The 21,604-nt window shown below is 45.0% G+C and overlaps 1 protein-coding gene across 5 annotated transcripts in view; it reads left to right on the top strand.

Moving 5' to 3' along the window:
- LOC147167764 (protocadherin-1-like) overlaps nucleotides 1-21,604 on the top strand; it is a 98,011-nt gene that overhangs the window by 58,104 nt on the left and 18,303 nt on the right. Inside the window, exon 5 of one of the 5 annotated variants that reach the window (XM_086086880.1) lies at nucleotides 14,667-16,664. The exons of the other annotated variants lie outside the window; for them this stretch is intronic. Coding sequence (XP_085943006.1) covers nucleotides 14,667-14,725 — 59 coding nt within the window. The 3' untranslated portion in view covers nucleotides 14,726-16,664. Of the gene's footprint in view, nucleotides 1-14,666; nucleotides 16,665-21,604 lie in introns of those variants that run through there. 5 annotated transcript variants of the gene reach the window in all.

Genomic DNA, 21,604 nt, shown 5'->3' with positions numbered 1-21,604 from the left:
CTGGTAGAGGAAAAATAAAAACATATTTCAAGTTCAAGTTTCAAATTAATTAAGATCTCAGACTTGAGTGGGTCTTTTTTTTTTTTTTTTTTTTTACGTCGACAAAGATCAAAATGAGCAAACAAGCAGATACGGTCGAGCGTGCCATTTAAAAGTTTACAAGTCGAGAGGTTGCGGTTTCAGATGATGCGGTTTCAGATGAGGGGTTCGAGTTAATATTGCATTACGAAATAGTGTTCAATCCAGTCGTAAGGGTGGACAGCTTTCAATCCATTGTTAAAGATTTCACAGTATGGTTTTAAGGTGGAGGGTTCAGATTTCCAGTGAGTTGATAAATAAGGTTAGGGTTTAAAGTCTGAAGATCGACTCTGGGTTTCAAAGTAGGGTCTCAAGTTATGGTTTCAAATGAAGGTTTTTGGTTGTTGTTTTTTGCCAGGATTGGAGTTCCAAATGAGGGTTTTGAGACAGGTATGGGTTTTCAAGGTAGGATGTCAAGTTAGGGTTCGAAATGAAGGTGTCGAGCTTCAAGCAGGTTATGATTCAAAATGAGGGTTTCAAAACAGGATTTGCTGAGACACTATTAACTGACATTGAAATTTGAATAATAATATAATAATCATTATAACACGCTAACATGCTGGAGGTTCGCACCGCGTGTCGTCGTGATCTAAAAGCGTGTTGCCCAAAGCCGCTCCCCGCCGGTCCCTGGCACGGGTCCCGGCCCGCCAGCTGTTCCCAGTGAGTTCTGATGGCGTCCATGCCGCAGATGGCCCAGCGACCGGCGGGGGAGTCGGGTAGGAGGGGGTGGCGGGGGGACACCTGGGAAGCCGTCGAATGAGAGCGCGGGCGCAGCGGGGGAGTTAGCCACGGGACTGGTCGCTAGGTTAGCGCGGCATCATGGGAGCTGATGAACGCGGGGCGGTGTGTGCGTGATGTCAGCGGGGGATATAAGCAGGTGTGTGTGCGTGTGCGTGTGTGCGCGTGTGCGTGTGTGCGTCCCTGGTGTGTCAACCTTTTGGTGCTGACCTGTCACCGTCCTCAGAGGAGACGTGTCACCATGGAAACAAGAAGACACCCATTGTCGGTGTTGTTGTGGTGGATGACGATGGCGTCAATCATCTGCGCAAAGTCACCTGATGCGAAAGACACCTGATGCGACTTACATTGCAGAAAGAAAATGAGGACGCTTCGTGGTGCGAACAAAAAAAGGTGAAACGGTTTCCTCTGTAATTGACGACAGAAAGCACCAAAACTTAAAAAAACAAAAAAGGCTGAGGTTAGCGTTCAGGATTAGCAATACGGCTAGGTTTCCTCTTAGCATTACAGTTAGCATTAGTATTACAGTTTAGGGTTAGCATTAGGATTTAGCGTTGTGTGCAGTAGGAGTTAGGGTTACAGTTAGCATCCGGGATAGCATTAGGGATTAGCATTAGCAATACGGGTAACAGTTAGCATTAGTGGTTGGTGTAGTATTTGCATTACGGGTTAGCATTAGTGGTTATTAGTGTTTATGGTTAGAAATAGGAGTTAGCATTACACTTAGCATTAGCATTACCATGAATCTGTTGGTCAGCGTTAGCAGTGGGAGTTTTGCTTAAAGTCACTTTCATTGTTTGGATTATGTTTATTGCAGCAAAATCACAATGTTATTGTCTCCAAATGTCTCACAATGCGAGTACTCGAGCAGGAGAATTTTTTTTTTTTTCTCCAGCTGCCCTTTCTTCGCTTCAATTAAAATGTTGTTGGCGGCAATGAAAATGGGCGGCGGCTGACGGATTAGCGCACCGGTCACAAGGCGCCAATTAAAGGCCGCGCTCGCTAATTAACGAGCAGCCCACAATGGACGTGCTCTCTTAAGCCAATATTGGGGAAAAGGACAAAAAAAAAAAACAACTTGAGCTTTTTCTGTCGCTCAACGCGATGCTGACGACGGCGACTGCTTGCTCGGGTTTAGCAAACATTAGCGCTAATCGGGCTAAGCTCCTCATGAACGCCGCAAAATAAATATTAGACTTCAATGCTGTCGCTCGCTCGCTGGAACCTTTGAGCGACATCAAATCCGGCACGTTCATCTTGACGAGACGCACGGAAATCAGAACATAACTTGAAATGCACGGGGGGTCGGCCATTTTGGTTTGAAGGTGTCAGGAATTTTGTCCCGCATGATACGCTTATGGTGTTAGAAAATCCGGCACCAGTGTACCCAATCAACACGAAATCCAGCACCCGTGTCCGTCGTCACGGACCCACAAAAATCAAACTATAATTTAAGCTATGAAACACACAAGAGTCAGCCATTTTGTTTTAAAGATGCAATTTTTAAGTCATTTTGCTCAAACTGCTGAACCCCGAGTTGTGTTTGAAAATATCAGCATCCGGCACCAGGTTATCTGATTAACGCGGAATCCAGTGTACCTGCTCATCAAGGCAGGATCCACGGCAGTGGCAGTTCATTCGAACCTGTGATGTGAAATTCACAGGTGGTCGGCCATTTTGGGTCAAAAGTGCCATTTATTCAAGATACTTGTCACGCTTGCACGTCCGCATTGGAGTTGATTCTTGTGGCACCAAACAAACGGGAGTGACCGCAATCACCTGCAATCTACCTGTTGCTTACTCACAGCTGCCACCTTTGGCGTCTTCTCGAACCGGCAGGCATTTATTCCTTTTTCTTTTTTCTGTATGTGAAGTAGAGCAAATGATAGCCCGTCACGCTGCCTTCTCGTGGGCATGCTGCGAAGACTCCGCCGGGTCCTTGGGAGCGCACGGCCGCCCGCCAATTATCCGCCCCGCCGGCGTCCCTTCAGCCGAGGCAAGCGGCGATGAAAGCGGGGGCCACGTTTGAGCGGACGCCTTGGCATTCATCCGCCAGGCGACCCCTCTAACCCGCCAGCACCGGCCGGCCAATTAGGATAGGCGGCGTGAATGGAAAGATGAAGGGGGGGAAGGGGTTCATGCGGGGCGGTTGTCACGGCAACACGCACTTTTGATGCTCGGTGTTTTATGTGGGCGAGCGGCGAGCAGGCAGCGCGTGGAGGAGGGCGGCGGGCCAAAGCCAGGAGGTAATCGTACGCTAAGCAGGGTTCGGCCTGCTTCAAATTGAAGTCCAGTTGGCTTTTTTTTCGGAGAAAGAAAGTAGCATTTCATTTTCCTTTTTATAAACCGTACACTAAGATACAACATTTAAAATGTAGGTGAGACAGTGGCACCGCTTTTTTTTATGGTTATACGAGACACTTTGCTCTGTTAAAATACATTTGAGGGGACTGGGACAGATTAGGAGTGTTTCAATTCATTTCAATGGAGAAATTTGATTTGACATACAAACTCAGGGAAGATTAGAAAAAAGTGAAGTTATTGGGGTTCAAAGGAAAACCAAAAATCATTTCAAGCAAGCAAAAAAAAAAAAATCAGTTCCAAATAAAAAATTCGGAAAATTCCTGTTTGATTAACATATCGAGCATTATTGATAATACTTGCACGACCCTGGTGCTCTGAGATACGAGTGCCTTGACTTACAAGTGTTGCGAGCGGTCGCTGGGATGATTATTTTTGCTTTGCGACGCAAGCAAAAGTGTGCGATACGACCCTTGCTCGATGGCAGCAGCACGCTTGACAACATCCGGCCATCAACAAGTCACAATGATTTCCCCGCAGCGGAAAAAGACAATATCAGTTGGTGGCGCTAAAGCGACCTTGTGCTGGAGATACATTTGTTGATGTTTTTTTCACGGCCGATACCGATTAGTAGTCAAGGACGCCAATACTCCATATTTGGAGCCGATATTTATTTTCTAAGAGGGAAAATATTGGCATCAAAATCTGAAAATACAAACTCCAACCATTTTTAAGAATATGTTTATTGACCAACTTTTAGTGTTAAATATTGGAGTCTAAAGACATCTTTGTTTTAAAAATCAAACAAAATGTTCAGGGATCAAATAAGTCAAATAAAAACGTAAGTAAATAGCTCCCTGTTGTTTTCTACAGTAAATCAAGTTTTGCAAAATTTCAAAATATAGGAAGTACAAGTATACATTTTTTTTTAACTTATCTTAGTTTTAATTTCAAACAAAAACTGAGGGAAGCAGAATCTCTGAAAAGGTACATTTGAAGTTTTTTTAAATGGATCTCTTATTGGGTGTATGATTCTTCAAAATGGCCGATATTTGTCAAAATGCCGAATATTGGCGCTGATGATCGGCCCGGCCGATAATCGGTCTCTCCCTACCTTGTGCTTGTCGGCACCGCAGAAAAACAACAAGGAAAGATAAAGAAACAATACATTCGGTAGAGTTGCGTGACCCAGAAACGATGAAAACAACAACAACAACAACAACAACAACGACAACAACGACAACAACAACAACAACAACAACAACAACAACCCTTTGTACAATGGCAGGCCAAGTCAGTTTGTTGCGGTTTTCCTTTTCAAACGACTTCCGCGTGACGTACTGCACCTGAAGAATGTGCCGGCCGGCCAGCCGAGCAAACGATGCCGTCTCGGGGCGACGGGGGATCTCCCCGTTTGGCCGCCAGCCTTTTGCTTGACAGGATTTCCAGCAGATTAGGAGGAGCGCTTTTTGGGGCGGGGAGACGTCGGGATGGAACAAAGAAGAGGGCGGCTAATCCACGGTGACCCTCCGCTAATCCACTTATTTGCCACGTATTAGCGCAACGATCCCTCCCGAGTTAATCAGGTTTTCCGCCCAAAGGGTTTCCGGCGCAGCGGGAGGAGGCGCCGGTCCAAACAAACACGTCTGCTCTCGCGTCGGAGCCGCTTTATTATCATCGCTCGCTCGCTCTCTCGCTCGCGCGCTCTCAACAAAACGCGACACAACGTTGCGGAAATATTTCCACTTTTGGATCCTTGCGATGTCTTTCATGACATTTTGCTGAATGAAAGTCTTTCTTTTCCATACCAATGACAACAACATCCTGAATATATTTACAATTAGTTGGAAATATTTTAGGCTTTAGTTGGTTTAGGTTGTTTGGTAACAAGGATTGTGGATTCGTGTTAGATTATTTTACGTTGGGATTAGTTGATTGTAATTGTTATGTTTAGGGTAGTTCGGGTTATTGGGTTCGTGGTGAAGGGAGGGGTTGGGATAAGTGAGTTAGGTTAGTGATGAGCTTTCAACGGACCGCAGCTCAGGCTCAGTTAGGGTTGCGTCTTGGGTTAGTAGCTTGAAGTTAGTCATCAGTAGTCAAATAGAGTCAGGGTGAGTAAGTGTATTAGTTAAGGTGAGTGGGTTACGATTTAGGGTAGGAATCGGCGTTAGTGGGTTACGAGTTAGGATGAGGAATTAGAGCTAGTTAAGGTCAGTGGGTTAGCAGGGCGCAGGCTTGGTTAAAATGAGTGGGATAGTTTAGTAATACGATATCAATGAATCCGATTCCAGTGGCTAAAGTTAAGGTTTCATTGAAGCTTTGGGTTAGTTTAGTTTAGGGTGAGTTGTGTTGGTTGAAGTTAGTAGGTTTGATTACGTTAAGTGAGATAGTGAAGGTCAGTGAGATTAATGTTGTGCTAACCCTAAAGACAATGTTAAACTCGGGTTAGCGTGTTTGGGTTTGTGGTGTGGAGGTTCAGGCCATGGTTTTTTTAATTTATTAATTTTTTTTACGTTTAGATTTGCATGAAGGTGAAAAGTTTTGGTTTAAGGCTGTTTGGCTGTTAGTTGGGGTTGGGGTTCGATTTTCGGTCTGGTGGTTTAGTGTTAGGCCAGCGTTTGAAAGTTTCTCACATGACTTTTACAAAACATTTCAAGCAGCTCAAATACCACACAGATGGTACGAGTCCAATTTGTACGATGACAACGAACGCGTTTTGATGCCGGAGCTTGCGTGACTCTGCGAAGGAGGACGAGCGTCGAGGAAGAGGAACGAGGAAGTGGAGGCAGATGATCCCGGGATTAGGCGCAGACGGGCAGCTAATCCCGGTCCGGGAGCTCGTTAGTCCACATGCGGCGAATTACAATGAGATTTGTCCTGCAAGCCGCTTAACTGGCCAGCAAGACCAGATCAAGATGGACAGACGGACGGATGGATACTTGTTGGTACGAATGGACGGATGTTCGCTAACGTCGTGCAGTCTTACCAACAAGACCGACATTTTGCTTTGAGACTTTCGTCACTTGACCAAACATGCGATCTTAGCAGCAGACAAAGCTCACATTGCCGGCGTTTTGAATCGTCTCATTCAAATCATTCAATTCTGATTGTAATCAAGCCCCGCAACAATGATTGAACCCCAAAGCGGGAAACTCTCGCTTGTCGAGTAAAAGCTGACGCGACGACGACGACGACGAGCGCAACGTGCCCCAAATGGCCAACATTCAGATTCTGAGCTGAGATGACCTCAATAATATCCGCGAGACCGTCACTCTTTGGCCGGGCCACATCGTGTGCCGACCCGCAACCAATCAGAACGCAACCAGATCCGGGTGCTCCCGAGCCACGATACGCCGAGCGGGCTGCCCGTGATCCGTCCCGCCGCGATTGGATTATCCCGCCATCAGCCCGGGCCGGCCGGTCGGGTCGCTTCCCGGCCGGCTGATCTTTAAGCAGATTTGACAGACGATAGCATTAAATGGAATTACGGCCGCAACGCATGGCTTACATTAACGCCGGGCGGCACCACGCCAGGGAGGGGCCGAGCGCTCACGCGGCAGGTACGAGCGGCGCGAGGACTTCATCCTCCTGAAGGATTGAAATGTACCATTAGGACTGCGGCCGGGAAATTCCCAACTGACACAGCTCGGCTCCTTTTCTATTGCAGTCGTCTATTTCTCGACTTATTTATTTTCAATTTTCGTCAAATGCATCATAGCTAACCGTTTCCACTGGTTAGCTAAGAAACGTCCAGATTTTGAATTGTGAGGCGACAAATTCGAACGAGGGAATTTTTACGACACTTGTCGGAAATGTCATCGATTGGTTCTCAAATGACTTTCAATACTTCGCATTGATTAATAATACCAAAACAGAACAGACGGCACGAGGGCAGGCCAAGAGTCTCCATTTGCGACCGCAACCATCTCATTTGCATATCTTTACCTGCACGGATAAATTGCTTGCATTTAGCATGTGACAAATATCACAGCGACGTTTGCGCCCGTCGATTTTTCCGTTTGCGGCCCTGAGAAGATGAATCAATCAATTCCGATTAATGGGCAGCATCGCCTCTAAAGCACTTGGCTTCCTTGGGGTGCAATCTCCCACCATGCACTGGGGTCAAAGGTCACCATGGCCATGGAAGCAATCTGTCACATCTACAAAATCAGACTGGCCTACTTTTGGGTTTTTTTCAGGGGGGGAGCAGGAAGTAAGGGCAGACCCCCTAAATTGGCTCGACACACACGTTCCGCCATGTTTTGGAAATGTAGCCCCCAACGGCAGTTTGACTTGGCAAGGTCAAATTTGGCAGGCACATCCGTCATTTCCATTTTCATCTTTTGATGCATTTGAATTTGAAAAATCAAGCGCTGAAGCCAGTTGAACCGAGCAACGTGAAATCGGCTGCGCATGTTTATCTCGAGTCGGACGACATAAACGCCAAATTCTCAAGAAGCCACGCCCCGAAAGACACAGAAAGTCTGACATTTTACTTTGGAGCAGCTTTTTGGGCCATTTTCAAAGGTTGAATTTGTGACTATATTAGAGTTTGAAAATTCCAGTTTGATGAATCAAATTGAAATTTGGTGGCCATGTCTATTACGGGAAGACCCACAAAAAAGTCTCAAGAAGCCATGCTTGAAAACATTTTGTTTGGAATATGCGATCTTAAAAATGTGGCAAAAACCCTGCAAAATTGTCAACCTAAACTTTACATTTAAGTCGACACAACAGGAACAATAAGCACGCACGCACGCACGCACGCACGCACGCGCAAACGCACGCGCGCACGCACGCACGCACGCACAAACGCAGCGTGCCAGCGTCGTTTCGCAGCAGGAACATCCGTCATGTAGCATCACCGAGGGCCACAGATCAGAGTTCGCACTGGGGGGACAAGGACGGAGCCTGGGGGGGGCCACGCACACCCACCCGCCGACGTATGGTGACACACATGCGGGTCGTCCCGGATGACGGGGTCACCTCCCCCGCAGCACAGCAACATTTTTCTTCTCCCGCAGGACGCCAAAGTCAGAACGTAACAACCTTCTTCTTCTTCCTGCTCGTCCTCTTGTTCCATTTGTGGGACGCCGCGTTTGCCGGCTCGGCCGATGGCGTGAGCAAGCGTCATCGTCACCTTCGTCGTCATCATCGTCACCCGTTTCATCTTTAGTACAGAGAGGCAAGCGGCCAGATGTCCCGGCAGATGTTTTCAAGTTCCCGACCGGGCGGCAGGTGTCTGATCCCGCCTCGCATCGCTTAAGGACAACAAAAAATCGGAAAAACTTAGGCCAGGTTATGTCACCTCTCCCAAAACAAATATTATGCAAATATTGAGATGTTTTTTCTCCGAAGAAAACACTTTTATTGAAACTTTTTTCTCGAATAAAAACATATGACTTTATTCTTAAAAAAAAGAAGAAGATGACTTTGCATGGAAATACTGACATGTCGGCACTGGCGGGGCCGGAGGGGACGCCGGGGCGGCACGTGCCTCTGCTCAAATGTTATAGAATAAGAATAATAATAATAATAATAATGTTGAAAAAAAATCACATTTCAGTAACATTGCCACTTAAAAAAAAAAGAAGTCATATGACAGTGTCTGATCATATTAAGACGTTTTAAATCCTGGTAGAAGTATGAGAACAACCTTTTTGTTGGAAAAATGCAACTTTAATCGTAAAATGTCGTTTTTCTGCCCGTTTTTGCCGGAACAGCACCTTCAACTCAAAGGCTTTAACTTTCCTGTTTGAGAGGAAGTCATGAGTCACATCACCAAAAAAATGCAACTGTGTGTGTGCGTGTAAGAAATATATAGACATCAGTGTGCGGCGGCACGTAATTCACGCCCGCCCCTGCTTGTGTGTACCTGTTGTGTTGCGTTGTGTGTGTGTGTGTGTTTTGTGGCGCATATCTCACACTTCTGACAGGAAGTCAATTTCCTATTTGCAGTTTGTTGTGGTGGCGATTGGTCGGGTCGGAGTTGATTTGTCTTGCTGACGACCAATCGGATCTCTTGCTTGACGTCGCCCCCCTGCCCCCCCCCCGCCCCCCCCGTGTCGTTATTTACATCCCAAGTTGATTTTTGATTTCATTGTGTAGCGACGCACTTTGACATCATCTTTCACGTTCTCCGCCTCCAAAGTAGCATCTCAGTTTCTAAATGTTCTGTACATCGAACATGTTCCGTCTTCATCCCATTTCATTTCTATTCCGCTAACGTGGCATATTTTGCATCCTATTTAATGTTCTATGCATATGTAATGTGTCATGCTGACTTTAAGGATATTTGATACCACTTTTCAGACCAATAGACCGAGTACTGACTGAGTAGTAGTCCAGTACGCGAGTACCCAACGGTGGATAATTGTTAACACAGAATGTTTTTTCTTTGTGACGAATTCGTTAAAGCATTAAAGTATGCTAATTGACATCATATTTAGCATCTCGAGTTCCATATTTACTTTGTTTTTAATGCCGTAGCATATGATTTCTAATGTCGCATATTTACATGATACTTACACTTCCAGTGTGTCATATTTAATATTCAAGATGCGCAGTTCAAACATTGTGGTCGCGCTCAGCAATGAAAAAAAAAAAACAATGAAATTCTTACTTTATTGGTCTTCCATTTATACGACGGATATTAAAGATGAAAAGAGAGCAACAACTTAAAAACAATGACATTTTTGTTAAAGGGCATTTTATTGCAGGCGGCAGCACTCAAATGTCTGTAAAGACGCAAACATTTGGACTCTTCGAGTGTCGCGGGTTGCGAGATCTTGCAAACGTGGAAACGTTGGAGTGAGTGGGATGGAAAAAAAAAAAATCCAAGTCTTGCAGCGTGCGGTTGACAGATTGTGATGTCAGAGGTTCAAGAGTGTGACGCGTGTGGAGAGCAGCTGTTTTTTTTACGCCGCCGTCGCGTCTGCCAGATTGCATCTGAAGTACGTACCTCCAAAGCCGCCATTGTTGAACATCCCATTTCTTCTTCTACACAAGTCGCGTATTTACGTCAAAGTCAACATGATGACATCATATTCAGGATGCGTTCGCCTCTAATGTACCACATTCGTATCACATTTCAACTCTTTATCTGTAATGTTGCGCATGGCATCATATTCAATATCGACGCACCTTCAATGTTTCATTAAAAGTCACTTTTCCCGCCGATCAAATCACTTTTCAGTCCCGTGCACGCTTTTCAGTGCGCGTGTACTTTAAGGTTCAGGAACAAAATGAACGCTTGTTAAAGCCGGCGAGATGCGGGCGCCCCGGGCTTTTTTTTTTTTTTTAGGAAGTCAAGATGGAGACAGCCAGGACATTAAAAAAAACAACAACCTTCTTTTAAGGCGGGCGGGTGGCGGGGAGCGTTTTGGAGGAGCGTCGGCGTTGGCGGCGTCGGCGGCGGCGCTTCAGCCGGCGCCTTCATTGTGCGGCGCACAAAAGAGCAAATGAAAAGGCGGCCGCGCGTGTGAATGTGGCGTGAAAAGGCAGAAATTCAAAAGGCCCCACGGATTATCTACTGAAGCGACACCGACGTTCGGGGCCAAGGACGAGAGTGGACCTCGCGCGTGCTAACATGCTAATGCTGTTATTGAAATGCTTTTTTTTTTTATATCATTCATCTTCTTTCCAATGCGAGCGGGTGAAAAGCTTCACACCTGCAGCGGAAATGTTTGCCTTGTGACGCATCCAGTCAAAGTGCTGCCTTGGCTCGCCTGTAGATTTCGATTTGCATATTTGGTGGGATCCGCGCCTTCGCTGCCGACGAGGCCACAAGTCGGTCTCGTCCAGCTTGTCTGTGAAATTCAGCTTTGTCGGCCATCGCAATGGCAAACTGACGCCAATAGATGGCGCCCGTGGATCGCTTCGGGTTGGAGATCATCGCAGAACATCAATCGACGGTCACGTCCATCATGAGAAAGAGGAATGCCGACACGCTGGGAAAAAAGATGAGAGAGAGAGAAACACAGAGGGAGAGAGAGAGAGAGAGAGAGAGAGAGAGAGAGAAAGAAAGGGAGAGAGAAACACAGAGGGAGAGAGAGAGAGAGAGAGAGAGAATAGGTGGGGGAAGAAAAGTTGAATGAGGATGAGTGGGAGGAAGAGGAAGAGGAGGAGAACAAAGAGTTGAAATAGAAAGAAGAGAGGATGAGGACGAGGAGCGAGAGGAGCAGGAAGAAGAGAAAGCAGGACACAATGAGAGAGGAAGAGGCAAGGGGAGAAAACGTGATGGAGGAGGAGTAGATGAGGGAGGAAAAGGAGAACAATGCAAGAGGGCGAGGAAAGGGAAGAATAGTTGAGGCGGAGGAAGAAGAGGAGATAAATGATGAGGAAGATGGATGAGAAAGGGATGAAGAGCACAGAAGGAAGGGGAGAAAGAGGAGAAAGAAAAGGGAGAAACGGGAAGAGGAAGATTCGGAAGATAACAACCATCATCTGACAGCAAGACTCCATTTTGTCTTTTCAATGAGTTAAATGGCGTGCACACACACACGTCTTCTTCTTCTGTGTTTTCTTGTGTTTGTTGTTGAAGGCGCGACCCGCACGTCCTTCTTCGTCTGGAGTGTTTTTCTCTCTTTGTCGCGTTTGTCCTCTCGATGCCTCCTCATCTCATCTCATCTGCTCTCGTCTGGTTCGGCCTTTTCTCGTCTTTGCGTTTTGATTCTTTTTCAACGCCTCACTTTCCTTTTTCCACTCGCCTTTGTCGGAGGGGGGGGGGGGGGGGCTGGGGGGCTTGGAAGACGAAAAACCTTGACTGCGCAGGCGGTCAAGTACGAGCCGCGTTGCTGGAATCCTTTTCATGCGTAAGCCAACACGAAAGGCGCCTCCCATCTTCACCTTCACTCCGCCGATCATGTCTGAATGCGCATTCGCCAAGCGAAACACAATCGAGAAAAAAAGCAATGATCGGTATTCAGGATTTAGTACTGACACCAGCGACCAATCATCCTTTTCCTCATGGATGGAAATCCAGCGTTCATGGGCTATTTGCCGTTTGGCTTTTTGCGCTTTTTCATTTGTCACCTTAACTTCATCCATTGCAGTTTGAGATCCCCATTTTGCGGGTTTGCGTGCTATTTATCCTCTTTTTAAGTCGGACGAGCCAAGAAAATCGTCACTATTTATGTTAGGATTCACACGATAAGGATTTTTCAGCCGATCATCGAGTTTGAAGAAAACGCTGATGCGATCAGAAGATGGAGCAATATCTCAATTGAAAATGTAAAAAACGTTTTGATTTACTCTACAGTCGACCGCGAACCATCCCCGGGATAGAGGCTGCCGATTACAATGCATGGGGAGCCGATCGATAATGTCATCGATCAATAAGGCAAATGAAATAAGACATTACAGCCAATCGCCGATTTTGCATAAAAAGCTCAATATTGTCCGATCCCGATCCAGCCAATCAGATTATTTATGTATTTATGTATTTATTTAGTGAGGGGAAACTCATTTTTCACAAACTGAGACCATGAACACGAGAGCTGCTGATATCAACTAGTGATGTCTTGATGTTGATGCTAAAACGGAACGTTTGTCTTTTGGGCGTGGCGTGACGCCCGGCGGTGTACGTTGAAATGTGCGTTAACGCCGCCCGTATTGATGACAACATGGCGCCGGGTGAAGACCGCGACCCCATTAAAGATTCATTTCCACGCGCATTAAAGGTGAGTGGCGGCCATTAGCGCCTTTCAGCATCTTGAAGGAGCTGCGACCATCTTGTGAAAAGGTCCGGCGGCTCGCACGACTCCTTTGCCGACTTGTTTGTTTGCTTTCGGGCAATCTGCTTGCGACGCGCGGCGCTCATTAGCATAAAGCAAATATTTGCTGTACTTCCTCAGTGGCGTCTAAGTGACTGCAGTCAGAAGAGAGCGTTTGTAATGAGGAACGCGTCAAACAGCGTCGTTTTTATTTCATACTTCAATCATACTTTATTAGCGCTGGTAAATATTTACATTTGAGGATCTCTCCAGGGACTAAAATGGCCGCTTCGCATCCAGTTGCAGTGTATTTTTGGCCATTGTGTCCAAAATATTTATTTTTGTGGGTCTCCTCATGATGGACATGTTTACCAAACAGGATATATATATATATATATATATATATATTTTTTTTTTAATGTATAGGTGGCAACAAGTGAGGCACTTGAGCCTAAAATGGCTGCTTGGAAGCAAAATGGCAGACTTCATGGGACATTTCCGGCATGGCTCACAAGACATGTTCATCAAATTTGATGTTGCAAAGTTTACAGTAACGTTGGGAGATGAATTGTTGATCGTTTTCAAAAGGACCATTGCGGCCATTTTGTATGTTTCGAAGGGTTCTCAAAAAAGAAGAAGAAAAGAATCTGCCCCTAATCCCAGTTGCATGTATGATATGATGCAACAAAAAAAAACCAAAAGTCTCAAGGACCCGTGCCTTGCACCGAACAGGAAGCTGACCACTTTGGGCCAAAATCCAAGAACTCCTCATTCGGGACGATCTCCTTCGTGGTCGTGGTTTAACCTTTCGTTCCTCTCACCTTTAAATGCTAGCACCTTTCAAATGACACCTGGAAAGCTGCTTTCATTGACCCACTTTGGTAAACGACATTTGTAGCATGAAAGGGGGAAGAGGAGGAGAAGGAAGGAAGGAAGGTCGCTTGCGGGGTCGTACATGCGAGCGAAGGGAAGCAACGCACGACACATTTCGAGAAGAAGAAGAAGTGACATTTTCATCGGCGGCGTGTTGATTATTCCGTCATTTCCGTCGCCTCCCTTGAAGAGCGCCGCGTCGACAACAACATCCGGCGCGTGACCCAAAAAACGCACACAAGCCAAACAATATCATAGCAACTTTCAATGCTAAAGCGCTAAACATGAGCTGTTGTTGTTTTTTCACGTGTTTTTGGCAAAGGCAAAAACCTGCAAAATTAGCAAGCGAGCTGCTCTTAACTCGACTTCTGATGTTAACGATAGCAAGGCTTGCTTTTTAGGAAATGTCTTACAATTTCCTAACCAAATATCTCAACTTCGCCAAATCCTCTTTTCATTGGCTGGCCAAGTTCACACACTCTCTTCGTTTAGCGAGGTTTGGCTCGCTCATCATCACGGATGACAAAAAAAGCAGCAACTTCTGAATGCGACTTGATCAACAATTGTCTTGAAAGGGAAACTTGTGAGCTGCTCGTCTGCCATTGCAACGCTAACCATAGCTAATGCTAATATGTCTGTTTGATGTAAAAACATGCAAAGTCCTCACGTTTTTTTAGGTGGTTTGATACGCGTAGTATTTGCAAATGTAGCATTTGTTGTTATATTCTTGTTTTTGTTTGATGTTGTAAGTGATGACAAATGTACGTCCTTTTTTTGGTTTTTAACTCTCCTCCAATTGGAAGAATTCATTTGGCTTGACTTCATTTTTTCAAGCCGCTCCTACTTTGAAATCCCATCCCCCTGTTTTTTGAATTTCGCTTTTTTGCATGGCTTGTGCTCTTGTACCCGGCGTGCCGTGAGCTGAACTGAGGTGTAAGACGTTGCGTGTCTATCCTCTCGTAGGTGCAGCGTCGTCCAGCAGCCAGCCGGAGAGGGCGGCCGGACTAAAAAGACTTCCTTAAGACAAAAAAGTCCCAAACAACAGACACTTTTTTTGCCTTCTTCTTCTTTTTCTTCTTCCTGGTCCATTTTGAACACTATTGAGCTTTTTTTCCTAGTCTTTGCTGCACTTGTAAGGATTTTTCTTTTTTCTTTTGACACACTTGAATGACTTTTTGTGCTTTCTTGGAACAAGAAGGAAATATCTACAAGACGGTCATAACGTTTTTGGGACTCCCAGGGACTCAACTGGATTACTTTTTGTTTTTTTTAAGATTTGTTTTTCCTTGAGCGACAAGCAAGCTCCTGCTTCAGGGTTACTTTTTATTTATTTATTTTACTTTATTTGTGCTTATTTCGGAGGTCAGGGTGAAAATTCCGACGGCTCTCGCTGGACAGAATTCCTGCCAGAATTTTTTGGTTTTTCTGGTCCTGGAGAATTTCATTGTTTGTGTACTGAAATATTTTTTAAAAGACTGTAAACCCGCTGGCCTAAAAACACCAGAGCTTTTTTTCTTCTTCTTTGAGCACGTTTGCAACACGCGATGTAAGAGGAAGTCCGGTCTTTAAACAGGGTGTCCACGGATCCGTAAAAAAAGTCTACATTTTGACCATAACACAACACCAACGCTCAACCAACTAACAATAACCTCAGTTAACCCAACCACAACCCCCAACCTTCTAATCCTAATCCATCCGTAACTCCCTAACCTTGTCACTAATTACTATCACACTTTAAGAGCCACGCCCACTAACTCTAACCTCACTGGAAATAATCCTAAAGCGACGAGCAGTAAACCAGAAGTGGAGAATTCAGATCCAGAAAGTAAAAACTCTGCCACAGTTTGTCTTTCGCCAGCGCTGCTTTGAACGGACTGGCAGGTAAACGAGCTCCGCGGAGGGGTTGTGAGTCGGAGCACCTGTGGCTGAAGCCGCACTGTGGCAGGGCTTTTACTTTCTGGATCCGGATTCTCCACCTCTGTAATAAACAAAACAGCTAACTAACCAACCAACCAACCAACCTAAGACCCCAAACACAAATCCTATCCCTAATGAACTCTCGGGTAGCCACTCAGTCCGTAACCCACTAACTCTAACTGAACCTAGCCCACTAACCTAAGACCCCTAACCCTAATCCGATGTGAACCCTTAACCCCTAACCGTCACCTTTTGAAGAACCTAAAGCAAATACCGTACAAAAGTAACCCCCTAGCCCTAACCTGAACCCTAAAACTCTAACAGTAACACTGACCCCATTCAGACCATGTAAGTATAAACTAATTTAGTCTATTAATCCAACTAACCCAAATCTGAATTGAAACCTATCCATACTGCGTTCTGCCACTAAGATAACACTAACCATCCCCGAACCACGAGTCCAGGGTTCACCAACTTTTTGGAAAGTGTTTTGAGATGTCCTTCTGGGGTAGGGATTATTGCAAAGGCCTACCAGTTTGATACACACTACATGTGCTCAAATGACCAAGACACAAAACCTAAACCTGAGCAAATCCTGATGAACCAAACCCCCATCCGTAGCCACAGCCCCATGCCCCCCCCCCCCCCCCCCCAACACGAACGCTATCTCCAAATTCTGCTCATCTGAACACGAAGCCCACTAAAGCCTAACCGGAACCTTTCAATGTAATCCTAACCCCAAAAAAAACGGAAAAAAAAAACCGCGGAATCCCGACATCTGTCGTTCAAAGAATTCCAGTGACACGATAATCACTTCAAAAATGCGTCAACAAAAATGAACGCATAAAACGTTGGGATTACGGATTGCGTCGACTCCTAATTTGGCAAATTCGTCGTGACTTCCTGAAAGCTGCGGATGACAATACCACAAGATGTGTTCGAGTGATGTGTTCAAATAATGACAGCGACCTCATGATGGTTTGCTTAGCGCTTTGGTATTATCAGCATTTTCTATCGCTGAGAACCCCCCCCCCCCCCCCACCGAACCACCCCCCCCCCCACACACTTCTCCCCAAAAGCAGTTTTACATTTATTTGCTTGTTTAAGTCTATGATCACAGCCGTTTCTCTGCTAGCTTACTAGGCTATGTGGCCAGGGTAGAGCGCTAGGCTAGGCTAACGTGAACTTTAGGTATGAGCTAGCGTCAGATAAGTGCAAGTTTTCTGTATTAAAAACAACAACAAAATGGTCGTATTGTTCCGTAACGGGTTGATGGAATTCATTTCAATGAAGGAAAATGAATCTGATAAAAAATGTAAATGAAGCCGCGAGCTCGGTCAACTCGCAAGTCAAGCTTTCACTGTCCTGTATTTGGAACGTCGTGGTGGGTTCAAGTGGTAACAAGCGCTAAGTGGCAGTTCCTTGTTTGCGCGGAAATCACTTCAAACGGTTTCACTTCAAATTTATTGACACTTTTTCCTTCCGTTAAGCGAATTAACTCATCGGGTTAATTGATCTGTTTAACAAATACGTCACAGCAAAGTCATTAAATATGCTTGTTTTCAAATAAATCATGACTACTTAACTGCTCGTTAACCTTTTTAAGCAATCTGCAAAGTGTTACTATGTAACGTCCCCAAAACATCTTAAGTCCCGCCCTCCACGCAATCTGTCAATCAAGCCTCCTTCTTCTCGTCAATGCCTAATAGCTGAATGGACTATTTATTGCGTGTCTGTAACAGTGGTTTGTGCGTGCGTGCGTGCGTGCGTATTATGGGATGTAATCTTTACTTGGGGGGAGTAGAAGGGCCCCTTTTCCTGTGAATGCATTTATGATGATGATTATGATTTGTATTCACGCGTTTTGATGACAATAAAGTCACGCTGAGCCTATGTAGCGTGTTGATTCATGAAATTCGGCAGATCATGACCAGACCCACAAAAAGAAGCCATTTTAGTTTGCAGCAGCCATTTTAAGTTGATTTTGGCCTTTGACACAAATCCAATCATTCTTAATCTAGTTTGACTTGTTAGTAGGAAATTTGGCAGACATGTCTGTCAATAGCAGATCCACCAAAAAGTCTCAAGACGCCATGCCTGAAAAGAGACAGCACGTCTGCCATTTTGCTTTGAAGCAGACATTTTAACCCGATTTTGGCCATTCACAACGATTTCAAAAGCAGCCCCCGAATCGACTTTGACTTGGCAGTAAGACATTTGGCAGACGTTCCTATCATGAGCTGACTCACAAAAAAAGTCAAAAGACGCCGCCATGCCCTTTATTGTTTAAGACTTTGGCCTTGGTGGAGGTCTTCACTACATAGAATCGAAATCTAGCCGCGTGTGTTTGTTGTTTTGAAATGATTGATCTCATTTTTTATACAGCAGAAACCTGCCATTTGAACAGGGGTGTGTAGACTTTTGTGATTCTTGGCTGTCATGGAATCATCCGTCCATCCGTCCAAAAAATGGTCCCAACTGAAAAATCAATTTGGCATATTTGAGTTTTTTGTCCGTTTGTTTGTTTATTTCATCGATTGAATTCATTTAATAGCAGCCTTGCTGTCATCCTGCTAACCGCGTCCTTATTAAGCCAGTGGCGTCCCAAGACTTTTGCCCACGGCTGTGCATTTATATACATAGGAAGCCATTTGGATTTTAATTGAGGTTTCGCTAATAATTAACATTCCCATGCTCACATTTTAATCTCATTTGGTTTCAGGCCTTTTTGGGATCATGAACGTCGTCGGATCGCGCCGCTTCCTATCACAATTTATGTTTCGTTATCTTTGGTGGCAAATAGCCAGCTAAAAATGTAGCGCGCGCGCGCGCGTGTTCATACTTAGTGCTGCTTTTATATTTTAATTAAAGTTGAACAGCGGGTTTAATTACTGCCATGATAAACAACATCTTTCTGGTTCGCACTCGCACGTCTTCAAAGCTCGGCCAAATGCGCGCGCGCGGAGTGTGTGTGCGTGTGCGCGTGTGTGCGGTGATGTAGCGCATGTGAGTTTATGGCTCTTAATGAAAACTGAGGCCACAGTCCCAGAATCCCAACACTAATCACCATCCCACTCTCTGGACGCAGCACACACACGCCGACACTGATACTGTATGTGTGTGTGTGTGTGTGTTTGTGTGGTTTTGTGTGCACATGTGCATGTGCAGTCATCCATCTTGCCACACTCCACACGAAGGCTCCGTGTGTGCGCGCGCGCGTGTCACAAGTCAAGCGTGCAACACCGGCTGGATTTTTCCTCTTAAGTCTAATAAATCAATCAATCAATCAATCAATCAATCAATCAATCAATCAATCAATAAAATATCGGCCCGTGCCGTCAGCTTGACTGATCAACATGAAATTCTGTATAAATGTCCGTCATGAGTTGGCCCACAAAAAAATCTTAAGAATTCGGCCATTTTGGTTTTATGATGGTGTATTGGGGCCATGTATAAATATATTTATTTCGAGGGCGGGGGCAACATTCCGAGAAAAAAACCCTGCAAATTTCCGACTTTATAAAGTGGCAAATTTGCGAGAAAAAAAACGTCGCAGAAATACGCGTAACGTACCACTCGGATGTTTGTGCCGATACTTTTTGGTCGGGTTTTGAAAATAAGGAGATCGTAACGGCTTTAACCGTATCGTGTTCACACTTTGAAGCGTTGGGTCGGCCAGCGACAAAGACGACTCGCTTTGCCAAAGTCCGCATCCTGAAAATCAAGCATTTTAGTTGCATTTACTTGTACATTTATCTTTCCAGAATTATTATTTACATTCATAAATTATTTAATTTTTTTTGGGATGTTGATGTCTTGCATTGACCTCAAGTATGCTCGCTTCTGATTGGTTCGTGTTTCGTCAGCTGATAGCCGATCAGGAAGTGTTGTCGCTCGAGCTGCCGCGCTTGACGAGTAAAGTTTCAATTAAGAATCAATCCGTCTCCATCCTTTTCATTTTATTTTATTTTTTTAAATTGTATTTTTATTTTATTTTTTCATTTTATAACGAGTGTCCCATTAACCACCAACCAATCCTCACATTAGGCTATAGCTACGCTAATTTTTACTGTGTTTTTTACTTTATAAAGTCTCAAATTTATGATTTTTTTGACTTCATAAAGTGGCAAAATTGTGAGTTTTTTTCCCCTCTGAATATTGCCCTTGCCCTAAAAAAAAAAGAGTAAATATAGGTGGCCCTAATAAGCCGTCGTACAGTTTGAAGTTCCCAATTTTGGATGATTTGCTTCGGTTGAGGTAACTTGATTTTCCCAGCGGCCGGAGCGTCAGGTGGCAACAAAATCTTTCATAGGCTTGTCGATGAGTAGACCTACAAAAAGTCTTCAAAAATCTCATGGCCAAAAAGCTGCAGGAAGTCGGACATTTTAATTTGAAGCCGCCATTTTAGCCCCGAACCCCCAACCCCCGCATTTCCAGGTGTCCTTCAAAGATAAACGTCATCGATTTGAACTGGTTTGGACCCAATTCAAAGCTCATAAGATACTAAATGAGCCAAGCTGCATTCTCAAGCGTTTGAGTTTTGGTCATTGACCGCAAAGTTCGATTCGAACAAGTCGTAAGAAAACTAAATCTAGTTTGAATTACTTGAGTGCGATGTGTGTGAAATGTTTATATCGTTTCAGGTTTGCCGCAAGTTGGCTTATTTTGTATTTTTTTTTTTACAAGAAAATACTTAGCAGCTACTTGCTATCCTTTTTTTTTCTTTGCTGTTAAACATTGCGTAGCAGCTACGGAGCGTCCATTTCCCTGGGGGAGGCTCAAACCCGTTGAAAAGGAGAGGAAACGTTGATTTTAACCGCAGCCAAATGAAGGCCGGCGTCAGTGCTAATAAAGCGCCGCGTTGCGTGCGTTACGGCGGCAGATAAAGCTAACCAAGTGTTTAGCGGCCGCGCGTCACAAATGAACAGCATCGGGAGTGGAGCCGGCGTGTTTTGGCGCCGTGAATCAGAGAATAATGAGAGTTTATTAAGCGCTCGCCCCGCTCAAAGTGGCAGCGCGAAATGGACGTTAAAAAGCTCGGCGCTAATTTAATTTTCTTTTTTACGAGCGGCACACTGTCTGCATCTGCAAGCGCTAACGGGTCATATTCGCACCTCGGATATCCGTACGGGAAGAAATGTGACAGTAAATCATATCGAACCTCCCTCAGAGAATTTCATTAGCCCCTTTCACACTTCCCATCAAAGCCGACTTGTGTGAAATGAGCTAACACGGGAAACAGAAGTGAAGGAGAGCTGTTAATTTTCTGGCTTTAGAGTTGGTATTAAAAGTTTAACAGAGGTGGAATGGCGGCGGTGTGAAAGGGTATAGCAGGGACTGGGGTGTGAAGTTGATTACATGTATTACTTTCTTGTCAAGCCCCTTTGTGTTGTAAGGAAGTGTTGCTTTTTTTTTGAAAATTGGATGCCTTACACCAGACGATCAAAACCTTTTCTTGCTGTTCTGCGCAAATTGACACAAATGACGGAAAACGAAGAATATCTGCAAATTTTGATGGCTTCCAAGGGAAGGTTCGACAGAGGAAAAATGGCGCGTGTGTGTGTGTGAATATAACGCATGACATCTCGTCATGTTGTTATGAATGCGTCAGTTATTTTATACGCTGTGTTACTGTTCTGTGTGAAAGGTTCCAAACTGGGGCACGAAAGTGGGCTGTGAATTTTCCGGCATTATCGGTGGCCAAACGTTATTTTGTCTTCTGTGTCGTAGTATAGACTAGTTTCCTGTCTTACGATACCTTCACATATCAGCCCAGACACCGGGGCTGACTTTATTACATCTTTAACCCCCCTTTTCACACTGCCCATCAAAATCTGCTTTTCCCTAACTGGCTGCTCTGAGCGTGTGAAATATAACAAACGCAGAGCGTAGAAGACGTCCATTTCCTGGCTTTCGAGCTCGTATTAAAAGTGTAACAGAGAAGGAACAGCAGTTGTGTGAAAGTTGGGACCGCGGTGGCGGAC

This window comes from Leptonotus elevatus, chromosome 10 (genome assembly GCF_054856555.1).
Source record: "Leptonotus elevatus isolate MCC_2025b chromosome 10, RoL_Lele_1.0, whole genome shotgun sequence".
NCBI classification, from domain to species: domain Eukaryota; kingdom Metazoa; phylum Chordata; class Actinopteri; order Syngnathiformes; family Syngnathidae; genus Leptonotus; species Leptonotus elevatus.
Note: the sequence above shows the minus strand (reverse complement) of the source record. Positions and strands in the feature narration are given on the sequence as shown.